This window comes from Drosophila sulfurigaster, chromosome 3 (genome assembly GCF_023558435.1).
Source record: "Drosophila sulfurigaster albostrigata strain 15112-1811.04 chromosome 3, ASM2355843v2, whole genome shotgun sequence".
NCBI lineage: Eukaryota > Metazoa > Arthropoda > Insecta > Diptera > Drosophilidae > Drosophila > Drosophila sulfurigaster.
In genome coordinates, this window is record NC_084883.1 from 16,864,641 (window position 1) to 16,887,838 (window position 23,198).

A 23,198-nucleotide genomic window follows, 5' to 3' on the forward strand; every position below is an offset into this window, starting at 1 on the left:
CCAATTTGTTTGTTTATTAAATCAGTTTGATTTTTCCGCATATTTTTTAAGTTGAAGATTAAAATTTTAAATCAAGTAATTACTTCGTCACAAACAAATCAGAGTTTGTCTAGAATCTTTTTTGTAACGGTCGCATTACATACCACAAATAAATGGCTACATCGCTGATATTGCCAGATAGTTTGCAACATGTGTTGGCCGCGTGGGCTTGCCAGATGGATGCGCAGACAATATTGGACTGCGGCAACCCTACAGGTATTTGGTAGCCCTGTCTCTGCTTGCCATATGAATTGGCGCAATTTTGGCAAACAAAACTAAACAAAATAGAAATAGTCTAGCAACGGGCAAGGTAATCGGTTGAGTCAAGTACAAATTGCAACAAATACAGCCAGCGACCTTCAAACAACAAACGGTGTGCATTGAACGCAGGGCGTAGCCTGCGTATTTGGCGTTTGTTTTAGCAGCAATCACAACAGCAACCTCAACTCAGGCAGGCAACAAACCAAACAACAATGACGACAACGACGCCTACACTGCAGACTCGCATGGCACTGGCCGAAATACCGGATCGCCTGGAGGCGCTGCGTGTGGCGAATACACCCACCAACGCCAATCGACGGACACCCGATGAACCAACGCCCGCAGCCACAGTCAATACACCAAATAACGGCGGCGGCGGCCTGGGACTTCGAGTAGACAACATGAATGTGGGACAGGAGCAGGACTTAATTTTTGCGCCGCTGCCCTCGCCCGATGAGCTAATCATACGGCAGCGCGGACGTCGCCGCCTCACAACGACGTTCTCACCGGATAAGCTCAATGGCGTCGGCATTGGCATCGGTGGTAGCAGCAGCGGCAGCTCAATACGCAGTCCCTTTCAGCGAACACCAACGAAAAATCTGCAATTAACCAGTGGCATGATATTGCGCAGCTCACCGCGTAAACGCCTAACCATGGGCAGCACACCACCGGAACCGACACCCATCGAAACATATTCACCCATCAAACTAACCAGCACAAAGCAACAACTGTGGCCAGGCACACCGATTGTGAAGAAGCTGAAAATGGATGATCGCCCTGTGGCGCAGACAAACAGCGATGTGCCGCTGCCAGAGCTGCTGCAGGGTCTGTCCCAGCAGCAACTCATCGACTTGATCATGTGCAATATCAAACAGGAAACGCCAACAGCCACACAGAGTGCCGAGGAGCAGATACGCGCACAATTGCCCACGCCAGACATCAGGTGAGTCATGCAAATTTTTCAACTCAAATTTACTATTTCATCTAGCGCATTTGTCTTTTGCAGTTTGCTGGAGCAGGAGCTGCATTATGCGAAGCGGCTGATATTCAAGTCGCTGCCCACATCGCGACTGTGCAAGAGAAAACCGACGCCGCTGCCTACTCCAAGGCTGCCATACATCTAAACGAGTTTAAGCGTGTGCTGCAAACGCAAGCGAAGCGTCTGCACGATTCAACGCACTGGGACGCCCTGGTCGACTATGTGAGCATGGCCTGGCAGTGTGTGGCCAGCACGCCGAACTGGGAAAGCAATTCACACAATGCTGTGCGAAGGCAATGCTTCAAGTTGTTGGCCTGTTCCTGTTATGCGGCCATCAAGCATGGAGGCATGCGGCTGGGACAGACGCGACTGGAAACACTCGAGCGCAACTTACGTGAATGGTCGAAGGACTATGAGGATGTGCTGTCGTGTGTGAATGCCTTACAGCGTACGCTGAATAGCCGAACCAGCTTATAGAACCAATCAGCCAACGGAGAGGTGGGAGACTACATATAGACTTAAGGCCGACTTGCTGAACTCGAGGTTTAGTGGACCGTGTTTAGACGTTTAAGCAAGCAACAAACTATACATATATATATTTATCTAGGAGTCAAGCAACGATATTTGCCATTTTCGTATAGGCATTACATATTTTAATTTGTTCATGTTTTGTTTATTATTGTTTGTATTATGTGCATGCCACATCTGATTATGATAGCTGCCGATTCAGCCGCAATTAGTTAAGCGAATTATATATATATAAATACTATACCACAAATGAATAAAATAAAGCATGTAAACTACCAATTGTACAACCAATATGCATAGATTAGAGAGATGCATTCATCTCACTTGAAAAACCATTAGATCCCATTTAAGTTATATAAAAATTTATATTATATTTATTAACTCTTAAATACATACATCTCTTAAATCTCTTATGAATAGTTTGATTTTTCGACTTCTTATATTCAAATAATGCGTCGTTCATGACTATGCTTCACTAGACTGTAAGTTTATTTATAACACCCCCCAAAGCCCGCCCCTAAGTTGTAAGCTTTAACAAACGCTTCGTCTTCTGCAGCGCCAATTTAACAATGCGATTGTAGCTAACAAAGAAGTTAGCATGATCTTTGGTGTCGCCGATAAAGCGCCGGAAATGTGTCGCCCTGCAAGAGACAAAAATAGAGGAATTAGAAATGTCGTAATTTATTTTAAATTAATTCTAATTTTGCATTCACGTATGCGCTATTCTTATTATGTAATTTACAACAAAATCTCGGTGATTCAAATTCAAAAATTTAATTTAAGGCTAATAACCAAATAGTTTTTAAATTTTCCACACTTTAATCAACGCCTTCAATTCGTGCTAATATTTCGTTTGATAGCTGATACCGTTGCCAATTTAATGAGCAACTGTAAAAACTTGGCATGTGCCTCGAAATAGTTCAATTATTTAGCAACTTTACTCATATTTATTTACGACTGGACCAAAGTGTTATGTTTATTGACCTGACCGAGAGAGAAGCTGTTCGTTCAAGTGAATTTCGAGAAAGAATAATATACACGCTATTAATTATGCTTTAAATTTATGATTTAAGGCAACACGTATAGGAATTTGATGGTGGGCTGAATACCAAAAACGTTGTGAGTAATTCCAATTAGCGTTATAAACTAAATCTAATTATCATGATTCGATTTTTTGTTGTGCTGCTGCTGCTGCGTGTGTTGATATGATGAACTTGCAGCCTTGAGTGCGAGAGTATATATGAATTTGTTTACATTATAAAATTAGCAACGCATTGTTAATCTGTGCAAAGGTGTGTGTGTGTATGTGTGTGTGTTGAGTGGATTCATCATTTAACATTGATTACTGATTATATATACTACCAAGCAGACTTACATTCTTTGACCAAGACGGGCGCACAGCAGCATTCCTTGATCTCTTGAAACGTAAAACAGGAACCCAGCGATGGTGCATAGACCTTTTCTCCCACATAGCAGACATGTGGCACATAGGGTACACCCTCTGCAAAGACAAGATGATATAGTACACATGAGTAAATGATGTTTGCAAATTTATAAAACCACATGGCTATCTATAAATCGATTAACAAAACATACGCATTCGGATTCGTTTGTATCTGTATCGTGCAGTCAGCTGCAGTTATTGAACTGCGAGAATTCCTTATATGTTCACTAAGTACTCGCTTAGTCAAGATTTGTATAAGAAAAATGTAATAACAATAAATAAATTGCGCTTTTGTTCACATATTTACAAATGTTTCAGAAGTATATTTCAAAATGTATCTACGTGCATAGAGCTAAGATACTTTCTTTGTATAAATGCTGACAACATTGGATTCATAAAAATTAGTTTATGGGGTCGCAATTCCAAAAAAATGGAATAATATTGCACCATGTACGAATCTATAAGCTTTAGTCTTTAAAGTTGGCTAGCATCTAGGGATTCCATACCGACAAATTGGAAATAAACATGATTCTATATAATCAGCTGTCGCTGTCAATCATAAAAGATTCGTTGAAAACTGCAAACGCCAAACTTGGAATTTATTTTCCGCCCTTGACATCATGCTGTTCTAAAACTTTTTATATTCTACAAATAAAACATGAGCGTTGAGCACTTAAATTTGAGCATTATTATAGTTTCAGTTCAAATAAGTTTAAGTAGAAACGGAAATCAATAAAATAGAATATGTTTATTGAGAGCAGAGCCAAAATCAACAAATAATTTAAGCAAACCATAGAAAATTGAGACTAAATATTGTTGTCGAACTTGGAGAAAATTGTTTACACATTTGTTTATAAAAACGTTGGATGCCCATTTCATTTTAATAAATTAACATTTCCCCAAATTGAACGAGAGATTTCATTGTTGTGCTGCTGAGGCCGATGGCGAAGCTGCGTGTCATAAAAATATTTAGCCAATTATGTAATTATTATAAATTTAATGCCAATCGACATGAGTCGCGCTATATTTAATAATGTTAGATCAATTTACTGTTCGCAATTGTGTTATTAATCTTTACAGACAGCTGACACAAAGCGAGACGAGGACGTGATAACGAACCACAATATATTCATGCAAATCGACAGATCACAATAGAAGTTTATAAAAATAAATATAAATTTCATTCGTTAACTGAAAATGATTGATTGCGTCATTGGCAACAGATATAATTATAATTTATATGTGGCATTTATTGAAACATATTTTATAAATAAAGTTTCTGAAGTGGCTCAGTAAAAGATTAAAACAAAATGCAACACATTAAAACTATTTGCAATTATTTTTAACTTTTTCTGATTAAAGAAATCATTTCAGAATTGAAGAAAAATAATTCTTCTCGAATGTTTGCTTCCTCGAATTAATTGCATTGTGTTGTGATTCATCAAACACAACACACAAAGCAAACGCTATGACGTTAATCATATTAGAAATATCAAAAATAATATGTATGCAAATTATCGGCAATTTTAATTGGCAAAAAACTATAATCAAATGGCGTTACAACCATGGCAAAATAGAAATACGTTACAACAACATTTGGCCAGAAGACCATAACCACCCGCAATGTGGCCAGAAAGCAAGACATTTTTTCATTCATAGAACAGGTTGCAACAACGCATCGCAGCAGGTGTTGGGGGCATTGTTATTAGAGGCACGTAACATGAATAAAAATTGTTGTTGTTGTCATCGCTCGAGGCGTTGCATATTAAATAAAATCAAAAGCCAGTAGCGAAAATATGTCTACAATCGATCCTAAATATTTATTTATATACTCGAATTACACATCATGTTAAAAAGAAGACAGTCGATCGTTTTGTTAGACTCGAATACAAGCTAGATTTATTGATAAGACCGCGCGAAATGTTTTCGATGCCTGATAAGGCGACATTTGGTGAGCAACATGGGGTTATAGTTCAGTAAAATATAGAGCAAAAGTATATAAGACTAGAAAATACCCTGTAAATCTGGGAATTGATTCTAGAAGGTATTAAGATATTAGTCATAAATAAAATTACAACTATTTTTGTACTCAATAAGATTATTAACTTTATCAGACTTTGATTGAAAAGATTTCGAGACATTAAAAATTATGGAAGTAGTTTTATAATAATATCTAATCCTAATTAGAACAGTATTAACACAAATAAAGCTGTTACAATTACGATTCAAATTATTATTGTTCGAGAAGATTTCGAAATATGAATAACCCCTTTGAAATTTCTCTTACTTTTGAAATAGTTTTATAATATCTGTGTCATCTATCTAATCTATCGTATAAAACCCCTCAATATTAACATAAAAAAGCTGTTACAATTACAGTTAAAATTATTATTGTTCTTACTGTTCGAGAAGATTTCGAAGTATTAATAACCCTTGGAAATTTCTCTACTTTTCGAAATAATTTTATACTATCATCTACCTAATCTTTCTTATAACACCCTTCAGTATTAACACTATTAACACAGATATGATAGTAAATAATAGTTAATCACCATTACAGTGGAAATTATTGTCCTTACAATTCGAGAATACTTCGAAATATTGATAAGACTTTAGAATATTCCTCACTTTTGCAATAGTTGTTTAATATTTCTTTCTGTCATTCTATCTAATCAAAACTAGAACTAAAGATTACTAGCTATTACATGATGGTGTCACAATCAGGTAACAGAAAGGAAGTAAGGTCTCAAAGTCCTATCTAGATTCAACAATAGATACATGTAGGGCTCTTCCTTCTAAGTATTCAATCAAAACAATGTCAAGAGTTATTAACTTGTTGAGTGCAATATATAATATAATTGAAGGCTTTGTTGAGGGTAGCCACCGTTGTAGACAACCTCTGGTAAGTGGCCATAAACACCAGTCGCCACAAATGAGTCTATAAAACTACAGAAAATTAAATTTAATGCGCGCATTTAGTTGAACTCGGAGAACAATTTGTATTTCGAGTGCATTTGGAAAATGCGAAACGGAAAATTGTGCACGCCTTGAAGAAAATCATTCAAGTGTAGAAAATGCTACCAAGTGCCGAACCCACCAACACACAACAGAGACGCCAGCAAATGCAACAACAATTTGAACAGAAAAACAAAAAAAAGATAATAAAATGCAAAGAGAACAAAACAAATCAAGGAGAATTATAAACTGACGCTTGGACACTTGGAATGTGAGTTTAATAACAGTGAGGCCACGCTATGAAAGCTGCAAGGTAGAGAAAATCGTACTTGAAGAAGGTCTAATGATTGCGTTGCTTTCGAAATTCAATGAAAATGTTGCTGTGAATATCAGTTTCAGTTTTTGACTTATTAAAAATATAAAGAACAACTAAAGCTCAAACCAAATTTGCATAAAATTAATAGCATTGATTTTAAAAGTATCAACCAAACCATTTTGGTTAAATTCTTAAAATGATGTCGTTGTTTAACGAACGTTTTATCAATTTTTAGGAACAAAATTAAGATTTTAAATATTGCAAATAAAATTTAAATAAATTTGATGCCTTAACAATTGAGTATATGAAATTGAAGTTAAATGACACTATAGAATTTAAAGTAAACTTGAACTGGTAATGCTTGGAATTTGAATGCAGTCATTATATCGTGTGACAACTGTAGCTGTATGCAAATCAATGCAATGGAGCGTAGCTGCGGTTTATTCATGTGGACCACAACATTTAACCACTTCCGTAATGGCCACGTGCTAATGAAGCGACAGACATAGAGACGAAGACGAAGAGAGAGGGAGAGAGAAAGGAGAGAGATAGGGAGATGGGCAGATGCCCAATTATGGAACAGTTTATCGGTGTGCTTGGCTTGCATCATCTTGGAACTGTTCAAGTTGCGTGCCAGCTACTCATTAACCCATCAAAATGGTTGGCTGTAATGGGTTAATGAAGCTTTACTTAGGCTTGGCTCGTCTGTTGACTGCAAGCTGCAAGTTGCAAGCAACTGGGTTAGTGGCACTCGACAACGTTTTTATTTTCATTTTCATTTGTCCAACTAATTTCCACAATTTTCCACTTGTTTGTTTACCTGTGAGAAACGAGCGTTTTTTTTTGTTTGTTATTGTTAAGCGCCATGTGTGCCTGATGCTGATGGCTGTGGCTGTGGCTGCTGCTGTGGTTATGACTTTGGCTGCTGCTTGGACTCATAAATATCATAAGTTCTCACTCACCTTCTGAATGCTGCATCTCGCACCAGCAATGATCGTTGAGGAACTGCGGACTCAAGCAATATCTCACGACTTGCGTCGTGCACATTTTCGTGTTGCAAGAGTTCTGTGTTTCATGAGCTGTCGAAAGTGAGAGCATCACATTTAGTTAGCTAAAAGTGAGAGTGGGAGGGAGAGAGAGAGTGATAGACTTACTTTCATTGTATGCGCGCAACGCTTGAATCGCATCCTGACGCTTCACCTGATGATCGAAAGTGAACTCTTCGTAGCTGGCGCTGATCGTTGGCTCCCTTGGCTGCAGATCTTCCTTGTTGCACATTATGCAGGAGGTTTGTGGCGCCGCCAAAATCGAACTGAGGCTAAGCAGTAACAGCAACAAAAGTTGCGGGAATGTTAAACTTATAGCAAAGTTATTACTTCGCTTATTACGCACACTTTGTAATCTTTGGCAGGAACTACAGTCAGCATTCGTCATGTTGCACTCGTTGTGGTTTTCTCTCGTGTTACTCATATTTTTCATTTATATATTCTTTGTGGCTCTCAATTCTAATAATTAGTTTATTTGTTTTCCATTTTCCAATGACTGCATCAAGTGGTAATTTAATACGTTCCGTGAGTCGAGCTAAGTGTTAGACGAGAGATGTCGCATTAATAAGTATGTTGGAAATATTTCGAGTACTTAGACGCTTAAGTACTATATGCTAAGTATATAAAGTTCTCTGTGGATTGTCGTTTTACAGCTGATTGGTTTCTTGTTATTTATGGATCGAGTTAGAAAATTGCTTTGACAGTTTCATAGATTGTATTTCGTGCTTTTTTTATTTTTTAGACATGGAAGCATGTTGAGTTTCTTATATTCACGACTAGTTGACTCTTGAAATGTTTATTTATTATTATTTTAATTAAAATAGTTTATTATTTTATACAATATGGACCCTTTTTAGAATCAGTCAGCTATAAGTTGATTTCAATGTATTTTAAATAAAGTTCAAGATCGTTAAAAAGTGGGTTAATTTTTTTAGTTCGGCTTTCATATGAAATATGTTTAAGTAACCCAATTTATTTATTATTTTTATTTATTTTTTTGAAATTTTTATAAATAACATTTCTTTCAATATTCAATTCCACTAAACTTTATATTAACTTTTTAGCATTTTAAAATTTTTTTCAACCAATTGTACCAATTTTTTTTTTTTATCAATTTTCAATGCTTCACTCAAATTGAATCATTCACTACACTTTGTCGTCATTTATTTGCAGCTGTAATTTCAACATTTCAATGTCCATCTCTCATCCACTTAGTTTCTGATAAATTATTTGGTATTTCCATTTGAAATAGAAATATTTTCGGTATTTGACGCATAATTTATGATGCAGCAATTCGGCAACTCACTCAGCGCGTTCTCCATTCATAAATTTAAGTTACACAAAAAAACGAAAATCATTTCGACTAAAAAAATCATTTTTCTAAAATGATCACGACTAGAAGAAGGAGAGATGAAATAGAATGCGTCGCCGCATCGTTTATTCGCAGAAAGAAAATAATAACAACTCAACGAGACGATGAGACGACTTCGACGTCCGTTACGCTGGCTATGCAAATTCACTCTGAGCGATGCAAAGCAAACAATCGAATCGATCCGAGTCGTGTCGCTTCGTATCGAATCGTGTTGCTTCGTGTTTCTACGCAGCTGGCGTTGACTTTATGGGGTTGCCCCTAAGCAGCGAATTATTCTCACACAAGTGAACGTCAACGTTGCCGCTGTGGCTACCTTTAAAGGGTTTCGCATTGCCCAAAAAGCTGCGCCATACAAAGTAAATAAACTTGGCTTATCAAAGGTTGCAATTGAAGAAGATCACGACTAGCAGTCACTCTGTAAACTACTTAAATTCCAAAGAACTCCGTCAAGTGTTTAAACTTGTGTAAGCTTATAAACAAAAAAGATAATTAACAACAAATATTTTAGAATACAATACAATAAAAGCTACACTAATAGTCTACAGTTGATAAAAGCCTAGATTGCAGGTGGGGATGGAATGATACTCATTCTTTTATTAACTTATTTAAAAAGCAAACTAAAGATTTTTAGATTTTGCTAGAAGCGATTGTTCTAAAGTTTACCAAGTTTTTAGTTTACACATATGTATAATAGTAACACGGAAAGCGTTATTTCATCTTATCAATGTGTATTTTGCAATTGCAATTTCAAATGCAATTGCAGATAAAAAAGTTTATGTGCACATATAAATGTATATACCTTTAATACAACCCAATTATCAAATTATCACCTGGGTCGCACCGGACATTTGTACTCAAGATACTAAAGTAAATAAGTGCATCCAATGATAAAGAATGTAATTGTATGATCCAATTTGTTGATATAACAAAAGATATTCGCAGAAATGAATGAATCACTATTTACTTTCCACAAACTGTTAAGAATTTTATCTCAAATTTGTTATATTTCTTAATTATACAATATTACATCTATCATTTATCCCCATTAATAAATATGTTGCTCGCACATTAAAACTTTCTTTCGTTCGATGGTCGAGCAATCTACCGATTAGGGGAACCTATCAACAGTCGTTTAATTAGTGCAACCAACGAAATTGAGTAGAAAAACCATCGGATGGTCCATTAATAAGATGACACTTAATAAGCTCTGGTAATTTGTTGAAAACCATGCAGAACACGCAGTACAACATTTCTGGGCTGCCTGGGCATGCAATATCTGACACACATTGAAATATTTTTATAATTTATGCTCACCTAACACCCAGAGGCCCAGCAGAGGCGGGGCGCATCCCTATCTGGGGGTACACAAGTAGTTCTATATTCATCTCATATTTGTGTGTATTTAAAAATAACATAAAATTCACATCAACGATGTGCGATGCTGAAGTTCTTCTTCATCTGAAGTCTGATGAAGACTTAGGAAGGGGGTTCCCCATGCTGGCGGCATTATTTGTTTATTGTTGTGATGCGTCGCCGCTGCTGCAACCTGTTATGACGCCCCTCGTTCCCTCACTCTAGGCCACATCGTAAATCTTTACGTGCCTCTGCAGTGCTTTTATACCCTTTACTCGAAATGAAAAGAAAACAGCATAAAAGTGGACTTTTAGATACCTCGCAGAAACATTTGAAGATCAATGAAGAAATGCAAAACAAATAAAACAATTCTAGCTTTATAAAAGAAGAAAATAACTATAGCTATAGCTATAGTTAGTTTAGAATATAGCATAGAATTTATACTTAGTATTATACTAAACTAATCCATAGCTAGTTTAGTTTATACCTAAGCATTTGCTCAGTAATATACTAAACTAATCTATAGTTTATTTAGTTTATAATTAAGCAAAAGCTATTAAAGTAAAACTGACTACAGGGTAACTTTTAGTCATCGCTCGATCGCGATCTTCTCTTATTTTAAAAACGAATTTTATGAGCTCTACTATCTAGTATTACACAAAGTCTATTAAATGTTTTGGCCTACAAATTGTGGGCGGTTATTGTTTTCTTTTGTGATTCCAGCAAGCGCCTATATTAAATATATAAATCTCAAGGAATATGACGACATCGAAAGTGTTATATTTTTAGATGGTAATGCAAATGACAAGGTAGCTCAATAATAAGGATATTGTGACCAGATATTTATGTCAAGGTCAAAAGGGAGCGTCATCACATCTCTGGGGCATAGCTCTTGGTGTGTCAAACTGACATCAAGCTGATTGAAATGGGGGGGCACTTGCTAAGGGGGGAGGCAACATCCTGTTGAAAGTCCTTGAATTGGCTTACGACACGCGAACTTCAATTAGATTTGCTAAATTTGCATGAAACATGTTTATTTTGTGATTCAGCGTGAGCACGAAAATATGGAAAACGCGAGCGATTTATTTGAATGGCAGCTAAAGTGAAAGGTAATTTTAAAATGTGCACAAATTCATAAAACTTAAATAATTTGTCTCTGAAACTTAAAATATTATATATACTATTTATAAAATTTTCAATATTTCTTTAATATTGCATCTGGTCTTTCTCCCTTCATAACCAAAAACGCACACAAAACGCGCGCGACTTTTACACAGCTGCTACAATTGCTAACAGTTTTACAAGCATTGCCGCTGCAGCTACAGCAGCTGTCGCCTTTCATTCGCTGTCTTATCAAAACGCGTGCGAGTTGAGCAGCACTGTGTACAGTTTTACAATCACTGGTGCAGCACCCAAAGCAGCTGGCGCTATGCATTTTAAATTTACAACCAGCGTCATGGCAACTTTAAAAACTAGATATACACACACACACACACAAACACGAAGAAAAGAGTGCGTAAAATTTATGAACATTTTCACACTGAACTATCTCAATCAGCAAGCAAATCGGCCAAGTTATAAAACATTATAACATTGTTATGTTAAATGAAACTATTTTTAAATGCGTTCCAAAAACCTCGCAACTAGACGGACTACATTGAAATGCTCTTTAGACTGTGCATAGTTTGAATATTTACATTGTTGTGACGATGCTGCTGGCCGAGAGGGGGGCACATAGAGATTTTAATCGTGGCTGTGCGTTCACAAATTTGTCAATATTCAAAACAAGACAACAAAAAATTGCTAAATAGATGGCGACAAATGATTTTTAGACATTATTTTAATGCTTATTGTTGTTGTCACTACAAAATCAGCGACAGTTCAAGTTCGTTTGGTTTTTTAGAATAGTATTTTGTTGTTGTTGTAGTTACCACGCTTTTTAAATTAAATAAACAATTTCAGATTCATTTTTAGTTTTAGTTTATTTTCTCTTCACCGTTTGTTTTTCTATTTGCTGTTAGGTTTTTTAGAAGCGTAATAATCGAGACTCAAACGGCGACTGAAAGCGTAACGCAAATGTCGACAAGGCGGCGCCGACAGCTTGCGGCTAGAACAACAACAACAGCGACAACAGTAGCTAACATCCTTTGTCCTGTGGCATATTCCTTGCACCCTCCAACTCGAAAGCAAAGCAAAGCAACCCCCAAAGCAACTTCACAAGCTGCTGGCAATGCCCTCAACCAGACAGAGAGACAGAGTGAGAGTCCACTGCCAAAGGCAGACAGCCAGAAAGAGAGCAATATAGTAGCAGAGTTAGAGAGTGTGTGTAAGAGAGAGGCAGAGCGTGCTAACGGTTAAGCGTAATTTAATATCTTCATTAGGAGCAACAGGCTACCCACATCAAACCCAAATAAACCTGCGCAGCACAGTTAGCAAATATCCTTCGACAAGGACAACAGAGTCTGTGTTGAGAGAGATGGAGTTGAAGACCCGAATCGGAATTCATGTCGCATATGTCTGGGTATCACGCGAATAAGTTTGCTTAGGCTAATGGACAAAATGTTAGGGGTATGTTACGAGTGCAGTTTCTGGGAACTCGGTTTGGGGAATTGGGAAAATATTTGATTAAAGTCAACTTGTGACAGGTGCACAGCCTGAGGAATTCCGAAAATAAATATCAAGAAGAGCGAACTAAGGTAATTTAAAAAGTTTTAGAAGTTGGAGATTCAAAATTCTATGAATTTATTAATAATATAGCTATTTATTAATATGTATTGTAAAGATAATGAAGATAAACTAATATCAACATATAGAAAGTCCACCTAGAAATACTTAATGAGATTGGTAAACTTTAGAGCAATCCTACTTTCCTAGGAGAAATGCATAAATTAAAGGAATTCAAATAAAGCTATAAACAGGCTTTTTCAGCGATGCCATCATAAGTCAAACTTGGGATAGGGCAGTTTCTCTGCCAGGCACTTGACAAATGGGACATTCACATGATGCCAGGTGTTTGGCAATCTTTTGGAGGCATCTGCTTCACAATCATAAATTAGTCGTTCGTCTTGAATCGATTTATGTGTGTGGCTATAGCATTGCTAAAAATACTAGACAGAAAAGCGAAAAAATTACAAAACGCAAACGGGGCGTATGAGCGACGCGACGCATGAACTGAAGCGGTTAAGTATTAATGATTAGCCCCCAGACAATGTCTCCAACCCAGCACAGCACAGCACACCAGCAGCAGCTGGCAAACGAACTAATGATGAACACTCGACGGAGAGAAGGAGAACTGGGCACACACAAGTGGCCATTGGCAAGAAGCCAATTCAATGCTTGACATTTATTATGATTGGCTTATTAGGGCACAAGAGGGCCAAAAGGGAGCGACGATTGCGGGCGGGGTGCAAAGCTATGAGGATGAGGCAGCCATTGTCGCATTGATGGCACATGCCAAAAGTGCCATTAACAATCTGCTCGACAATAAAAATGGAAATGGAATGGATACTGCAGAAACTACTTTAAAATGTGTACTTAAGCAATCTTTTGCAGAAAAACAAGAGTGTGCGAAAGACAAACTGATTGACCAAAAGATACGCTGTAGTTTGCAGATTACCTCAGGAGAAAAAACTACTAAACGACTTTTTAATAAACTAAATATAATAAGGTCATTTTCAGAAAATCCATAAAGCGGATTTATTGTGTTATTTGTTTACATGTAAATCAGATAAACAATCATTAACATTCCATACTATACATATTACTCCAGAGAGAGAGAAATATTTCTAAGAATTTGCTAATGTAAAATATTGCTTTTTTTTATTAAATGAATATGTATCTAAATATTTGTTCCAAAAAGAATAAAAATTGTAAAGAAAATAAACGAAAAAAACCATTAAAGTTTCTATAATATGATAAATATATTTACATCATGAAAATGCCCTTTCATTATACATTTTTCTATCGTATGCCGTTGCACAATTATAGGAAAAAGAGTAAACAAAGTTACCGCGATTACTTAATAACAAATTGTTGTTACATTATTACGCAGTCGATTACTCTTGTGAATAATTTAATAAGTAAAGCCTAAGAGTTACAATAAGCGATAAGAAGAATCTATTATAGCGTTGTGTTTTATCAAATAGGCACTTGTGTATAATCTATAAATAGTAAAGTCCGTTATAATAAACTTATATTTTAGACTACGTACATATATGAAAATATTGCAGGTTGAACCTGTCAACCTACTTAGCTCACAAAATTTGCTAATATTCAACAACTAAAAATTCAATTCAATTTTTTTTTTTTGAATAAAATAGGATTAAGCAACATGTTGACAACTGCATAATATGCATTGTGTGAATAATATAAAAATGAAAAAAATCTCAAAGAAAACCAACGTATTTCTCACGTAATATAACAGACAATAACAAAAACAATTATCAATTGTTAATACCAGTTTAACTCTATAAAAAAGTATATATTGCTTTAAGAATTGCTTCAATTCGATTTTTATGTATTTGAAATCAACAAAAGTTTTGGGGGGCTCGCAACACAATCCAGTTATAATCAAGTCTGAGACGAGCGCGTGGCACCCAAAAACTTTTTGAATTCATGAATATTTATTTAAATCGCTAACCGGCAAAATGTTATAAAAATAACAAAGTAACAATTCCATATCATATGAATTTCAATGAACAGCATAATGTACTGGAAATAAACTTAATAGAGCAAAAATATATTTACAGATATGTAGTTGCCAAGCTAAAAGAATGAAAACAATTAAAGTTTATAAACAAACGAACAAACTGCATAAATTAAACGGACACAGCAACGCCACCTGTTCTAGTAAACAAATTATTGCAAATTTCTATTTAAGTATGCGAATATCTAAACCGATAACAACAACAAGTAAACCCGCTCTTGAAAACCAAGTAAACAAAATACTAGTTTGACATATATTTAAATGAGTTATCAGATGGGTACAGGATTTCCATCTGATCTGGAACTGATCTGGGGAGTATATAAGGCGTGATTTCAGCATGGCCAAGCCATAGTCAACTCGTGAAGATCGCCTGAAGATCAACGGAATACTAATAAAAATCGCGTGTGAGGAAGAGTTCAGAAAAAATTGAGTCTGAGTGATAATGGTAATAAAAAAAAGAAAGTTTTACTAAACTACAATATTTAAAAATATAAAAAATGTGGATAGTTGTAACTGAATTGTGGAAACCCGAAGATTAAATCACGTTCGTGATTTTTTAAATTCGTTAATGTTATTTCAATTTGTGAGGTTATGTTCCTATGATATAATTGTGATTACTGTTGTATTTTGTGGGATTATAATGCTTATTGCCAGATTATACGATTCACAAATTGCAATTCTAATGTACCCTATAAAATAATAAATTTTTACAACAATAAATATCGCAACTTTACTTAACGATGTTTCATGTTTGAGGTTATGTGCGAGTTTGAATGATGTAATATGGAAAAATGCTTATTTTGTAAGGTTAAGTTTGCCTTTGGCAGCTTCGAAATGAGAAAATTAAAGTAAGCTTAAACAAATGTTGTATTGCTTTAGAAATATTTCGTATTGACAGCTGGCATGAGGTAATCCCAAACTTGGAAGGTTCTATTCGAAAGATTCAGCTGAAGAAAGATACTTTAAAAATTCTAAATACTTAACACCAAGCTTTTTTTCTCTTCTTTCTTTCTCTTCCATAAATTTACAGACAAGCTATACTGACAAAGGAACCAAAGTAAGTCTCCAAACAGTTGTAAAAGTCAAGCCCAACATTAATATGATTCTTTCTTTAAAAAACAGCCAGAAGCCGGCACATTCTTAAGCTTTGATCATCTAACGTTTTACGTTGGTAACGCCAAGCAGGCGGCCAGTTATTATACCACCCGTTTGGGCTTTGAACCACTTGGCTACCAGGGATTGGAGACCGGAGAGCGACGCTATGCAAAGCATGCGGTGCGACAGAATAAGATTGTCTTTGTGTTCGTCTCGGCGTACACGACCGATGACAAGGACCATGGCTTGCACCTGATGCAACACGGTGATGGTGTCAAGGATGTGGCCTTCGAAGTGGAGGACTTGAATGCAATCTTTAATTTGGCAGTATCGCGTGGAGCCGAAGTCGTGCGCAACATCTGGGAGGAAAAGGATGAGCATGGCGTTGTGAGATTCGCCACCATTAAGACGGTAAATCAATTACAACTCTTTCACTCCAATTCAAGTAATAATAATTTCCCTATGATAGTACGGTGATACAACGCACACTTTTGTGGAGCGTAATGGTTACAAGGGTGACTTCTTACCTGGTTATCAGCAAAGTGCCCAGGATGTGTTGCTGAAGAGTTTGCCACCAGCTAAGCTGAACTTCATTGATCATGTGGTGGGCAATCAACCCGATTTGGAAATGGAGAGTGTTGCCGCTTGGTACGAACGCATTTTGCAATTCCATCGCTTCTGGTCTGTGGATGATTCGCAGATCCATACGGAGTACTCGGCGCTGCGCTCCATTGTGATGGCCAACTACGAGGAGACGGTTAAGATGCCTATTAATGAGCCAGCCAATGGCAAAAAGAAGTCGCAGATCCAAGAGTATGTCGACTATTATGGCGGTGCTGGTGTTCAGCATATTGCTTTGAACACTGATGATATTATTGGGGCTGTTACCAACTTGAGAGCTCGTGGAACTGAGTTCTTGACAATTCCACCATCGTACTACGATATTCTGCAGGAACAGTTGTCGCACAGTCGTACTAATATCAAGGAAGACATGGAGATATTAAAGAAACTTAACATTCTGGTTGATTTCGATGAGAATGGTTACCTGTTGCAGATCTTCACGAAGAACACGCAGGACAGACCAACACTCTTCCTGGAGGTTATTCAGCGTTTCAATCATAATGTAAGTGATATGGTTGTCTTAACATAAGGTGCTTAAATTAAAGTTGTATTTCAATTACAGGGTTTTGGCGCCGGCAACTTCAAGTCGCTGTTCACAGCCATCGAGATCGAGCAGGAAAAACGCGGCAATTTGTAAATAACATAATTTCATGTATAAATTATGCGAACTTTTTGCAATAAAATATCTATGCAATTTAAGTCTTTTGTCTGTTATTTCTTTGCTTGATTCACAAAGCGTCGATCAACGTGCACTTTGTTACGAGGATCATCTTCGGCAAACGATACCATATGTGGATTCCAAAAGCCATCGGGCGTATTGTGATCTAATTCGCGGTGATCGATATGCCGGCAATTGCACAGATATTCACGTATCTGAAGGTCAGTCATATTGGCTCCCATGAAATTTATGAACTACAAAGAAAAGATTAATGTAAAAATAGGAATTTGTTCAATTTCGCAAAGATATACTTGCCTTTTCACACTGATCGCAATCGATGTTATATCTTTCCTTCAAGCTCTCCTCTTTTTCCTCCTTAACTACAATGGGACGTGGAAATATTTCTTCCTCCTCTTCTTCCTCATCATCCTCAATATCAAAATCTTCTGGCAGCTTGGTGGATTCATTGCCCATTCCGTTTGGTTGTTCTGTAAACTGCTCTAGCTTGACATTCACTGGCACTTTGGCTTTTAATTTAGTGTCTGCTAATTGTGGATCCCTGTTGCCACTTGTTGTACTAGTCGCAGCCTTTTTCTGGTCCCCTGTTTTTAGGCTAGTCGACGCTTTTTGATGATCAATCCTTTTTAAAGTGTTCGCTGATTTTGGATGCTCTATCATTTTTAAGGTGGTTGCTGCTTTTTGTTGATCCCGTATAAGTTTAGCTTCAAACTCTTGTAACTTGGTCGTCGAAGCTTTATCGTCTGCTTTAAGCACCTCTGCCATAAAATCCATGGTGTTTAAAGCCGGATTAGCTTCATCAATGCTGTCGTCAATGAACACAATCTCCTGTGTGGGCGGTGGCAGCATTACAACGCTAGATGAATCTGAAATGCCGCTTAAGGGAGGCAAGGCATCAACAGGCTTAGGCACTGATGGATCTGGACATTGATCAAAGAACGAATCATCGTCGTCCATATCGAAAACAGGCTTATTCTCGCTCTTCGTCGATATGCTTGCGATGGCGCTGACGTCGAAGGCGTTGCTGATGTCGGATCTGCAAACTTGTCATAGGTTATTAATTAAACATTATTTTACAGTCTTATATTTAACTAGCTACATTCTTTACCTCTGCAAGAGCGAACGTGATTGCTTGGCATGTCGTAGTGTAGAATACAAATTGGGACTGGACTCGATAACATCTTTATCTATGGTAGCATTTCTTGTTGAGTTGTTGCCGTCAAACTGCAAACGCGTTTGCTTTAATTTGGGGGAATCGCTGCGCAGTGTTAATGACATTTTTGTCCTTTGGTGCCGGCAATTTGTCCTTTGGTAATTTAGTCAACCACTCATTCTTATTGTCTATGATCTTTGCAGTACCAACCGGTTGTTCATTCTCACAGTTTGTCTTGTTTAGCTTACGTCGTGTTGCCCATGGCTTGTAGGGACTGATGGCTGGCTCCGTTTCCGTAATAGTTTCCTCCTCCTCGTCATCCGGCTGCAGAGCTATGTTCATGTTCAAGGAACTTTGACTTTCAGGCATTTTTGGTGATTCAGTCTGTGGCATTTTATCCAGGCGCGGCTTTTTGGGTGATGGCCTGCGACGCTTGGGGCTGCACTTGATGCTGCGTTCCTTCTGTTGCTGCAACATGTCGATGGCATTGTGCAGTTTCTCATTGCGTTGTTTTAATAGTGTAATCGTATTTGCATTGTCCTCGCAAAAGCCTTGTATCACTAAAACAAAAGAGATAATTCCAATACGAAATGCAAGTACAGAAGTCAGACTTACTTTGAAAGTGCACTTTCAAACTCTCCAATGCATTCAAAACACATTTAGCTGATTGCACAGACTTGCCTTCACACTTAGCACAAATCATTTTTCACTAAATAATTTAATAAACAATAAATTCCTTTGCACTAGCAACTTCTCCTTACTAATTAAAATGAGCGCGACCGCAATTGTACTAGGAATACAATCAGTGATTACACTTCACTCGATAAGACAATATTGCCTAAACTATTGCTTGAAAATATCGATATCGTTCTATTTTGAAAAAGTCGGTACGATAATATTAAATTCACAGCACTTGTGACTAGTGTTGACAAACGGTTACACAAAAGTATATTGTTTCTCGTGTAAAATTATTATTTTCTATTAATTGCTTTTTAATCAATAAAATTACAGATGGCACATTTGCGCGAGAGCTCAGACAAGGCCTTGAAGCTACTGCGCACCCTGCCGCGAGTACAAATTGGCAATCTGCGTCCCAATCCCAATTCTAAACAGAACGTATGTTTCCCCCATTAACAGCCGGTTGAATAACATGCTGTGGGTTGTGAATAAACATTTCAATTTAATTTTTAGGACAAACGCGGACGTGCGCAACACGGTGGCGATAAACATGGTGCGGGCAACAAGGGCTCCGGGCAACGACAGAATTTCATGCGTCTGGGTTACGAAACGGGCAATCAGGCATTCTACATGCGCTTTCCTTACGAGCCCTACTACAAGGGACACCACATGAAGCGAGAGTATCCTCCGATCTCGCTTCTGCAACTGCAGGTGCTCATCGACACCAATCGCATTGATGTCAGCCAGCCGGTTGACATCGCCACGCTGTGCAATTCGGGTCTGTTGTCTTTGAAGCCAGCTGAGCTGCAGTATGGCTTCCAGCTGACGGATGACGGACTGGACAATTTCCAAGCCAAGATTAACATTGAAGTGCAGCATGCGAGCGAGGCAGTCATTGCAGCTGTAGAGCGCAATGGTGGAGTCATTCGCACTGCTTACTACGATCCACGCAGCCTGCAGATTTTGGCTAATCCCAAGAAATGGTTCGAGAAGGGAGTGCCAATTCCTCAGCGCATGCTGCCGCCACAGGATGCCGTCGAATACTATACGGATGCCAAGAATCGCGGGTATCTGGCTAATCCCGAGGAGATTAGTAAAGAGCGTCTGGTGTTGGCACAAAAATACGGTTACGAATTGCCGCGTATTGAGGATGATGCCGACTACGAGATGCTTACGGCTGCCAAGGATGCGAGACAATTGTTCTTAGGCTTAGAGCCCGGCTGGCTTGTTAACTTGGTGGACAAGACAATAGTTAAGCTAAAGAAAACATAAACAAATACATTTTCTGTTTGTTATTACGCTTTGTTAAATAAAGAAATGTATTGTAAAAGGATGTTTGTTTTTGTTTTAGACTATGATTACACAGAATACTAGGACACGGATTAGTGTGTGTTAAATTCCACTGTCATTATTATATAAACACTTGTTTGGCAGACAGCTTCTCCATAAATGGTTTCACCACAGCGCTGGTGGCAAAACAGAATATCAGGCCAAAGGTAATTGAGATTGGCAGAGCGGGCAAAGCCTTGCGCCAAATGGCCAAGAGCAGCAGCGTCAGGCAAAGGCCAATAAGGATGGCCACAAAGCAGGCAATTGTTGTCGTCCAGTCGCCATAGCTGGAGGCCTTCCCCACAAGTACAGAATAGAAAATGAAATCGCCCAGTCCCAGCTTAATGCCACCTGCAAAAAATGTTAAAGGGGTTAAATATTGAATGGTGAACTATGTTGCAGTTACTTACGCTCCTCCTGCGCCTCCATCTGCGGCTGATTAGGCGTTGTGACCGTGCGATACTCATTCGAGCGACGTCCATTGCCGCTCTGTGTAGTCTGCACCTCGATTTGACGACGCGCTACACGATCGCTCAGATTTGCCGACCATTCCTGGGTGAAGCCAGCCGCCTCAGCTACAAGCAAATTAACAGAAAAAAAATAAATTAAACTCTTGTACACTTTGGATTGTATATGGAATAGATTCTAGCAGCGTCTTACACCTTAAAAACAGCAGTGACAACAATATTAATAAAAATATTAAATACACAAATACAATAGGCTCAAAAGAGAAGCGGTTACAAAGTGAAGGAACAGATTAAATCATAAAGGTAAATTAAATGCATATGTACCGTTTCCGTGCAAATTGTTTTTTAAAGCTCACAAGTGGCATACCTTCAGCTGCCGCCTGATTATTCTCCTGCTGTCGCTGGCCGTGCCGCGAATTACCTGAACGTGAGCTGCTGCTTGCACCTGCTCCTGGATCCGGTGAGGCAAGCGAGTTTTGTGTGGCGCGCGTTGTTGTCGTCGAGTTGCTGGAGGATGGCGAAGATGTCGTTGTTGGCAGTGGCTGCTCTGGCGTATAATGTGTGCCCATGTAGGTGTAAAGAACCGTGGCTGCAACAAAAGAAGCTTAAACAAGGTTTTTCTTAGGCAAAAAACTCCACCTACACGAATAAATCAAAGCGGGAAAGATTTGCTCATTGCGCTCCTGGGCGGTTTCCACCAAAATACGCAGCGGACCACGCGGCGACAGGACAGCAATAAGATCTGTTTTGAAGAATAATTAATTACAAATAGCTCCGATGCTTGTAAGTTAATATCATACCCCAAATTGAGATGGCTGCCAACACAGCCCAGGCCGTCCATTCCGGCAGATACTTGATGAACACCAAGGCCATTAGGGCGGCCACAAATATCAGATAGCCTTGCTGCAAACGCAGTGGTGCTTGCCAGTGGATGGCCATCATGCCGGCGACACCAAAGTTCCACATGATCAGCACTGCTGTGGGATAGTCCATTGGAATGTTATAGGCACGCAGCAGCTCCTCCAGATATAAGTACGTAAAGATGAACAATAACATAAAGGACGAGAGTATAAGCCAGCCATGGATTACACGATAGCAGCGCTTCTTGTACAGTACAATCAGCAGTATGGTCATCAGCACAACGACGCTCATGAGGATCAATGAGTTGGCCAACGCATTCCAAAACTTAACGGTCGGCTCCGGCGACAGCTCATGAAAAGGCGTATAGAGACTGGGCGGAATAGAAGAATTAATTAGTTAAGCTAATAGCTATATATGAATATTAAACGATGCAGAGTGCTGGTGTTCAGTTAGTTGTGCACTCACAGATAGACATCCGTGCTGTTGTAGAAGCTTATTGAGTTAATGGTAGCCACAACGACCAGCATGCAAAGCGAAACGGGCACAAATAATTTAATAACGTGTTGGGCACCATATTTCAAGCCCTGCTCCTCTTCGATTTCCTGTTGTGATGGCCCAGGTGCTCCATCTCCACCACCACCACCTCCTCCCCCAGACAGTCTTGAAGGTCGTGCGGTTGAGTCACGTATGACGACGCTTGGTACTGTAAGCACAGCCTGAGAAGCATACACAAATTAGTTAATTGCAAGTCTAGACAATCAAAAGTGATTTAAGTACTTACGCCATCTGGTGAATCTGCATTTGAGCCATAGTTATTCCGTTGTTGCTTTTGCCGCCTTGGAGGACGTTCCAAACGCTCGGCCTCGCCGCTCAGGTTCTCATCTTCGCCTGCTACTGCCACCGTCGCCGTTGACGATGTCGAGGCACTGACGTGGGCGTCCATGAGCGGTGTGCGTTCGTTAGCCGCCGCCTCCTCAGCGTTAGATGATGACCACTTCGATGCCGTAGTTGATGAAGTAACTTTAAAAGTTCGCAATATGTAGACCGTGAGTATTGATGTTGTTGATGATGATGTAGCAATTGAATGATGAGAAATGCATTTAACTTGCACTACGTACAATTGTCGAAGAAAAATAAATAAATTTATATTCGCGTTCCAGCCCAAAAAAATTGCTAACTTTCTTTTGTTGCGGTACACGAACGACTCATAGCCAGTTAGAGATGGGCCGACTGCACATTGCAACAGATAAACAGCTATCGATATGCCTGCACTTGACTATCTCGATAGAAACGCGCGCTGCTTAGAGCAATCGATAAATA

General features: G+C 38.4%; 6 protein-coding genes across 11 annotated transcripts; 3 read left to right on the plus strand and 3 right to left on the minus strand.

The window, feature by feature from the left end:
• The first annotated feature begins 256 nt into the window (after positions 1–256).
• Positions 257–2,217, plus strand: LOC133842228 (uncharacterized). The gene is given in 3 exon segments (XM_062275257.1): positions 257–1,243; positions 1,307–1,379; positions 1,382–2,217. Coding segments are annotated over 3 exon segments (1,179 nt in total). The 5' UTR covers positions 257–512; the 3' UTR covers positions 1,757–2,217.
• On the minus strand, positions 1,738–16,760 carry LOC133842235 (uncharacterized). 4 transcript variants are annotated; one of them, XM_062275268.1, is made up of 5 exons: positions 16,621–16,760; positions 7,677–8,103; positions 7,485–7,601; positions 3,183–3,308; positions 1,738–2,448 (listed from the first exon to the last, which is right to left on the minus strand). In XM_062275268.1, the coding sequence occupies exons 2-5, from the start codon at positions 7,999–8,001 to the stop codon at positions 2,339–2,341; spliced, it is 678 nt and encodes a 225-aa protein (XP_062131252.1). In that variant the 5' UTR covers positions 8,002–8,103; positions 16,621–16,760; the 3' UTR covers positions 1,738–2,338. The 4 variants fall into 4 exon arrangements, with proteins under 4 accessions (XP_062131252.1, XP_062131253.1, XP_062131250.1 ...); XM_062275269.1 differs by lacking the exon at positions 16,621–16,760 and adding an exon at positions 12,225–12,306; XM_062275266.1 differs by lacking the exon at positions 16,621–16,760 and adding an exon at positions 8,875–9,060.
• Positions 15,337–17,413, plus strand: LOC133842229 (4-hydroxyphenylpyruvate dioxygenase). The gene is made up of 5 exons (XM_062275258.1): positions 15,337–15,443; positions 16,029–16,055; positions 16,121–16,504; positions 16,563–17,216; positions 17,277–17,413. The coding sequence occupies exons 1-5, from the start codon at positions 15,441–15,443 to the stop codon at positions 17,349–17,351; spliced, it is 1,143 nt and encodes a 380-aa protein (XP_062131242.1). The 5' UTR covers positions 15,337–15,440; the 3' UTR covers positions 17,352–17,413.
• Positions 17,414–17,425: 12 nt separating this feature from the next.
• On the minus strand, positions 17,426–19,358 carry LOC133842238 (uncharacterized). The gene is given in 5 exon segments (XM_062275273.1): positions 17,426–17,626; positions 17,688–18,426; positions 18,499–18,713; positions 18,715–19,103; positions 19,159–19,358. Coding segments are annotated over 5 exon segments (1,632 nt in total). The 5' UTR covers positions 19,247–19,358.
• Positions 19,359–19,367: 9 nt separating this feature from the next.
• On the plus strand, positions 19,368–20,554 carry LOC133842233 (large ribosomal subunit protein uL15m). The gene is made up of 3 exons (XM_062275263.1): positions 19,368–19,489; positions 19,555–19,659; positions 19,735–20,554. Exons 2-3 carry the CDS (start codon positions 19,555–19,557, stop codon positions 20,491–20,493), a joined length of 864 nt encoding a protein of 287 aa, XP_062131247.1. The 5' UTR covers positions 19,368–19,489; the 3' UTR covers positions 20,494–20,554.
• LOC133842224 (presenilin homolog) lies at positions 20,503–23,080 on the minus strand. Of its 3 annotated transcripts, none has more exons than XM_062275249.1 (7): positions 22,660–23,080; positions 22,344–22,594; positions 21,818–22,248; positions 21,661–21,759; positions 21,439–21,606; positions 20,961–21,125; positions 20,503–20,901 (listed from the first exon to the last, which is right to left on the minus strand). In XM_062275249.1, exons 1-7 carry the CDS (start codon positions 22,819–22,821, stop codon positions 20,633–20,635), a joined length of 1,545 nt encoding a protein of 514 aa, XP_062131233.1. In that variant the 5' UTR covers positions 22,822–23,080; the 3' UTR covers positions 20,503–20,632. The 3 variants fall into 3 exon arrangements, with proteins under 3 accessions (XP_062131233.1, XP_062131232.1, XP_062131234.1); XM_062275248.1 differs by having other exon boundaries at positions 21,385–21,606; XM_062275250.1 differs by lacking the exon at positions 20,503–20,901 and having other exon boundaries at positions 20,984–21,125; positions 21,342–21,606.
• Between the last annotated feature and the right edge of the window lie 118 nt (positions 23,081–23,198).

What these genes read in the sequence shown, in the direction of transcription:
- LOC133842229 (XM_062275258.1), top strand. An exon ending in GATTCGCCACCATTAAGACG is followed by an intron (nt 16,505 to 16,562) that starts GTAAATCAATTA and finishes TCCCTATGATAG; the next exon opens with TACGGTGATACAACGCACAC. An exon ending in TTCAGCGTTTCAATCATAAT is followed by an intron (nt 17,217 to 17,276) that starts GTAAGTGATATG and finishes TTTCAATTACAG; the next exon opens with GGTTTTGGCGCCGGCAACTT.
- LOC133842235 (XM_062275268.1), bottom strand. Translation starts at nt 8,001, where the DNA reads ATGAAAAATATGAGTAACACGAGAGAAAACCACAACGAGTGCAACATG. An exon ending in GTTGCGCGCATACAATGAAA is followed by an intron (nt 7,602 to 7,676) that starts GTAAGTCTATCA and finishes CACTTTCGACAG; the next exon opens with CTCATGAAACACAGAACTCT. An exon ending in GCCCGTCTTGGTCAAAGAAT is followed by an intron (nt 2,449 to 3,182) that starts GTAAGTCTGCTT and finishes TGTCTCTTGCAG; the next exon opens with GGCGACACATTTCCGGCGCT.
- LOC133842224 (XM_062275248.1), bottom strand. Translation starts at nt 22,821, where the DNA reads ATGGACGCCCACGTCAGTGCCTCGACATCGTCAACGGCGACGGTGGCA. An exon ending in TCCCGCTTTGATTTATTCGT is followed by an intron (nt 21,607 to 21,660) that starts GTAGGTGGAGTT and finishes CTTTTGTTGCAG; the next exon opens with CCACGGTTCTTTACACCTAC. An exon ending in GATGGAGGCGCAGGAGGAGC is followed by an intron (nt 20,902 to 20,960) that starts GTAAGTAACTGC and finishes CATTTTTTGCAG; the next exon opens with GTGGCATTAAGCTGGGACTG.
- LOC133842233 (XM_062275263.1), top strand. Translation starts at nt 19,555, where the DNA reads ATGGCACATTTGCGCGAGAGCTCAGACAAGGCCTTGAAGCTACTGCGC. An exon ending in ATCCCAATTCTAAACAGAAC is followed by an intron (nt 19,660 to 19,734) that starts GTATGTTTCCCC and finishes TTTAATTTTTAG; the next exon opens with GACAAACGCGGACGTGCGCA.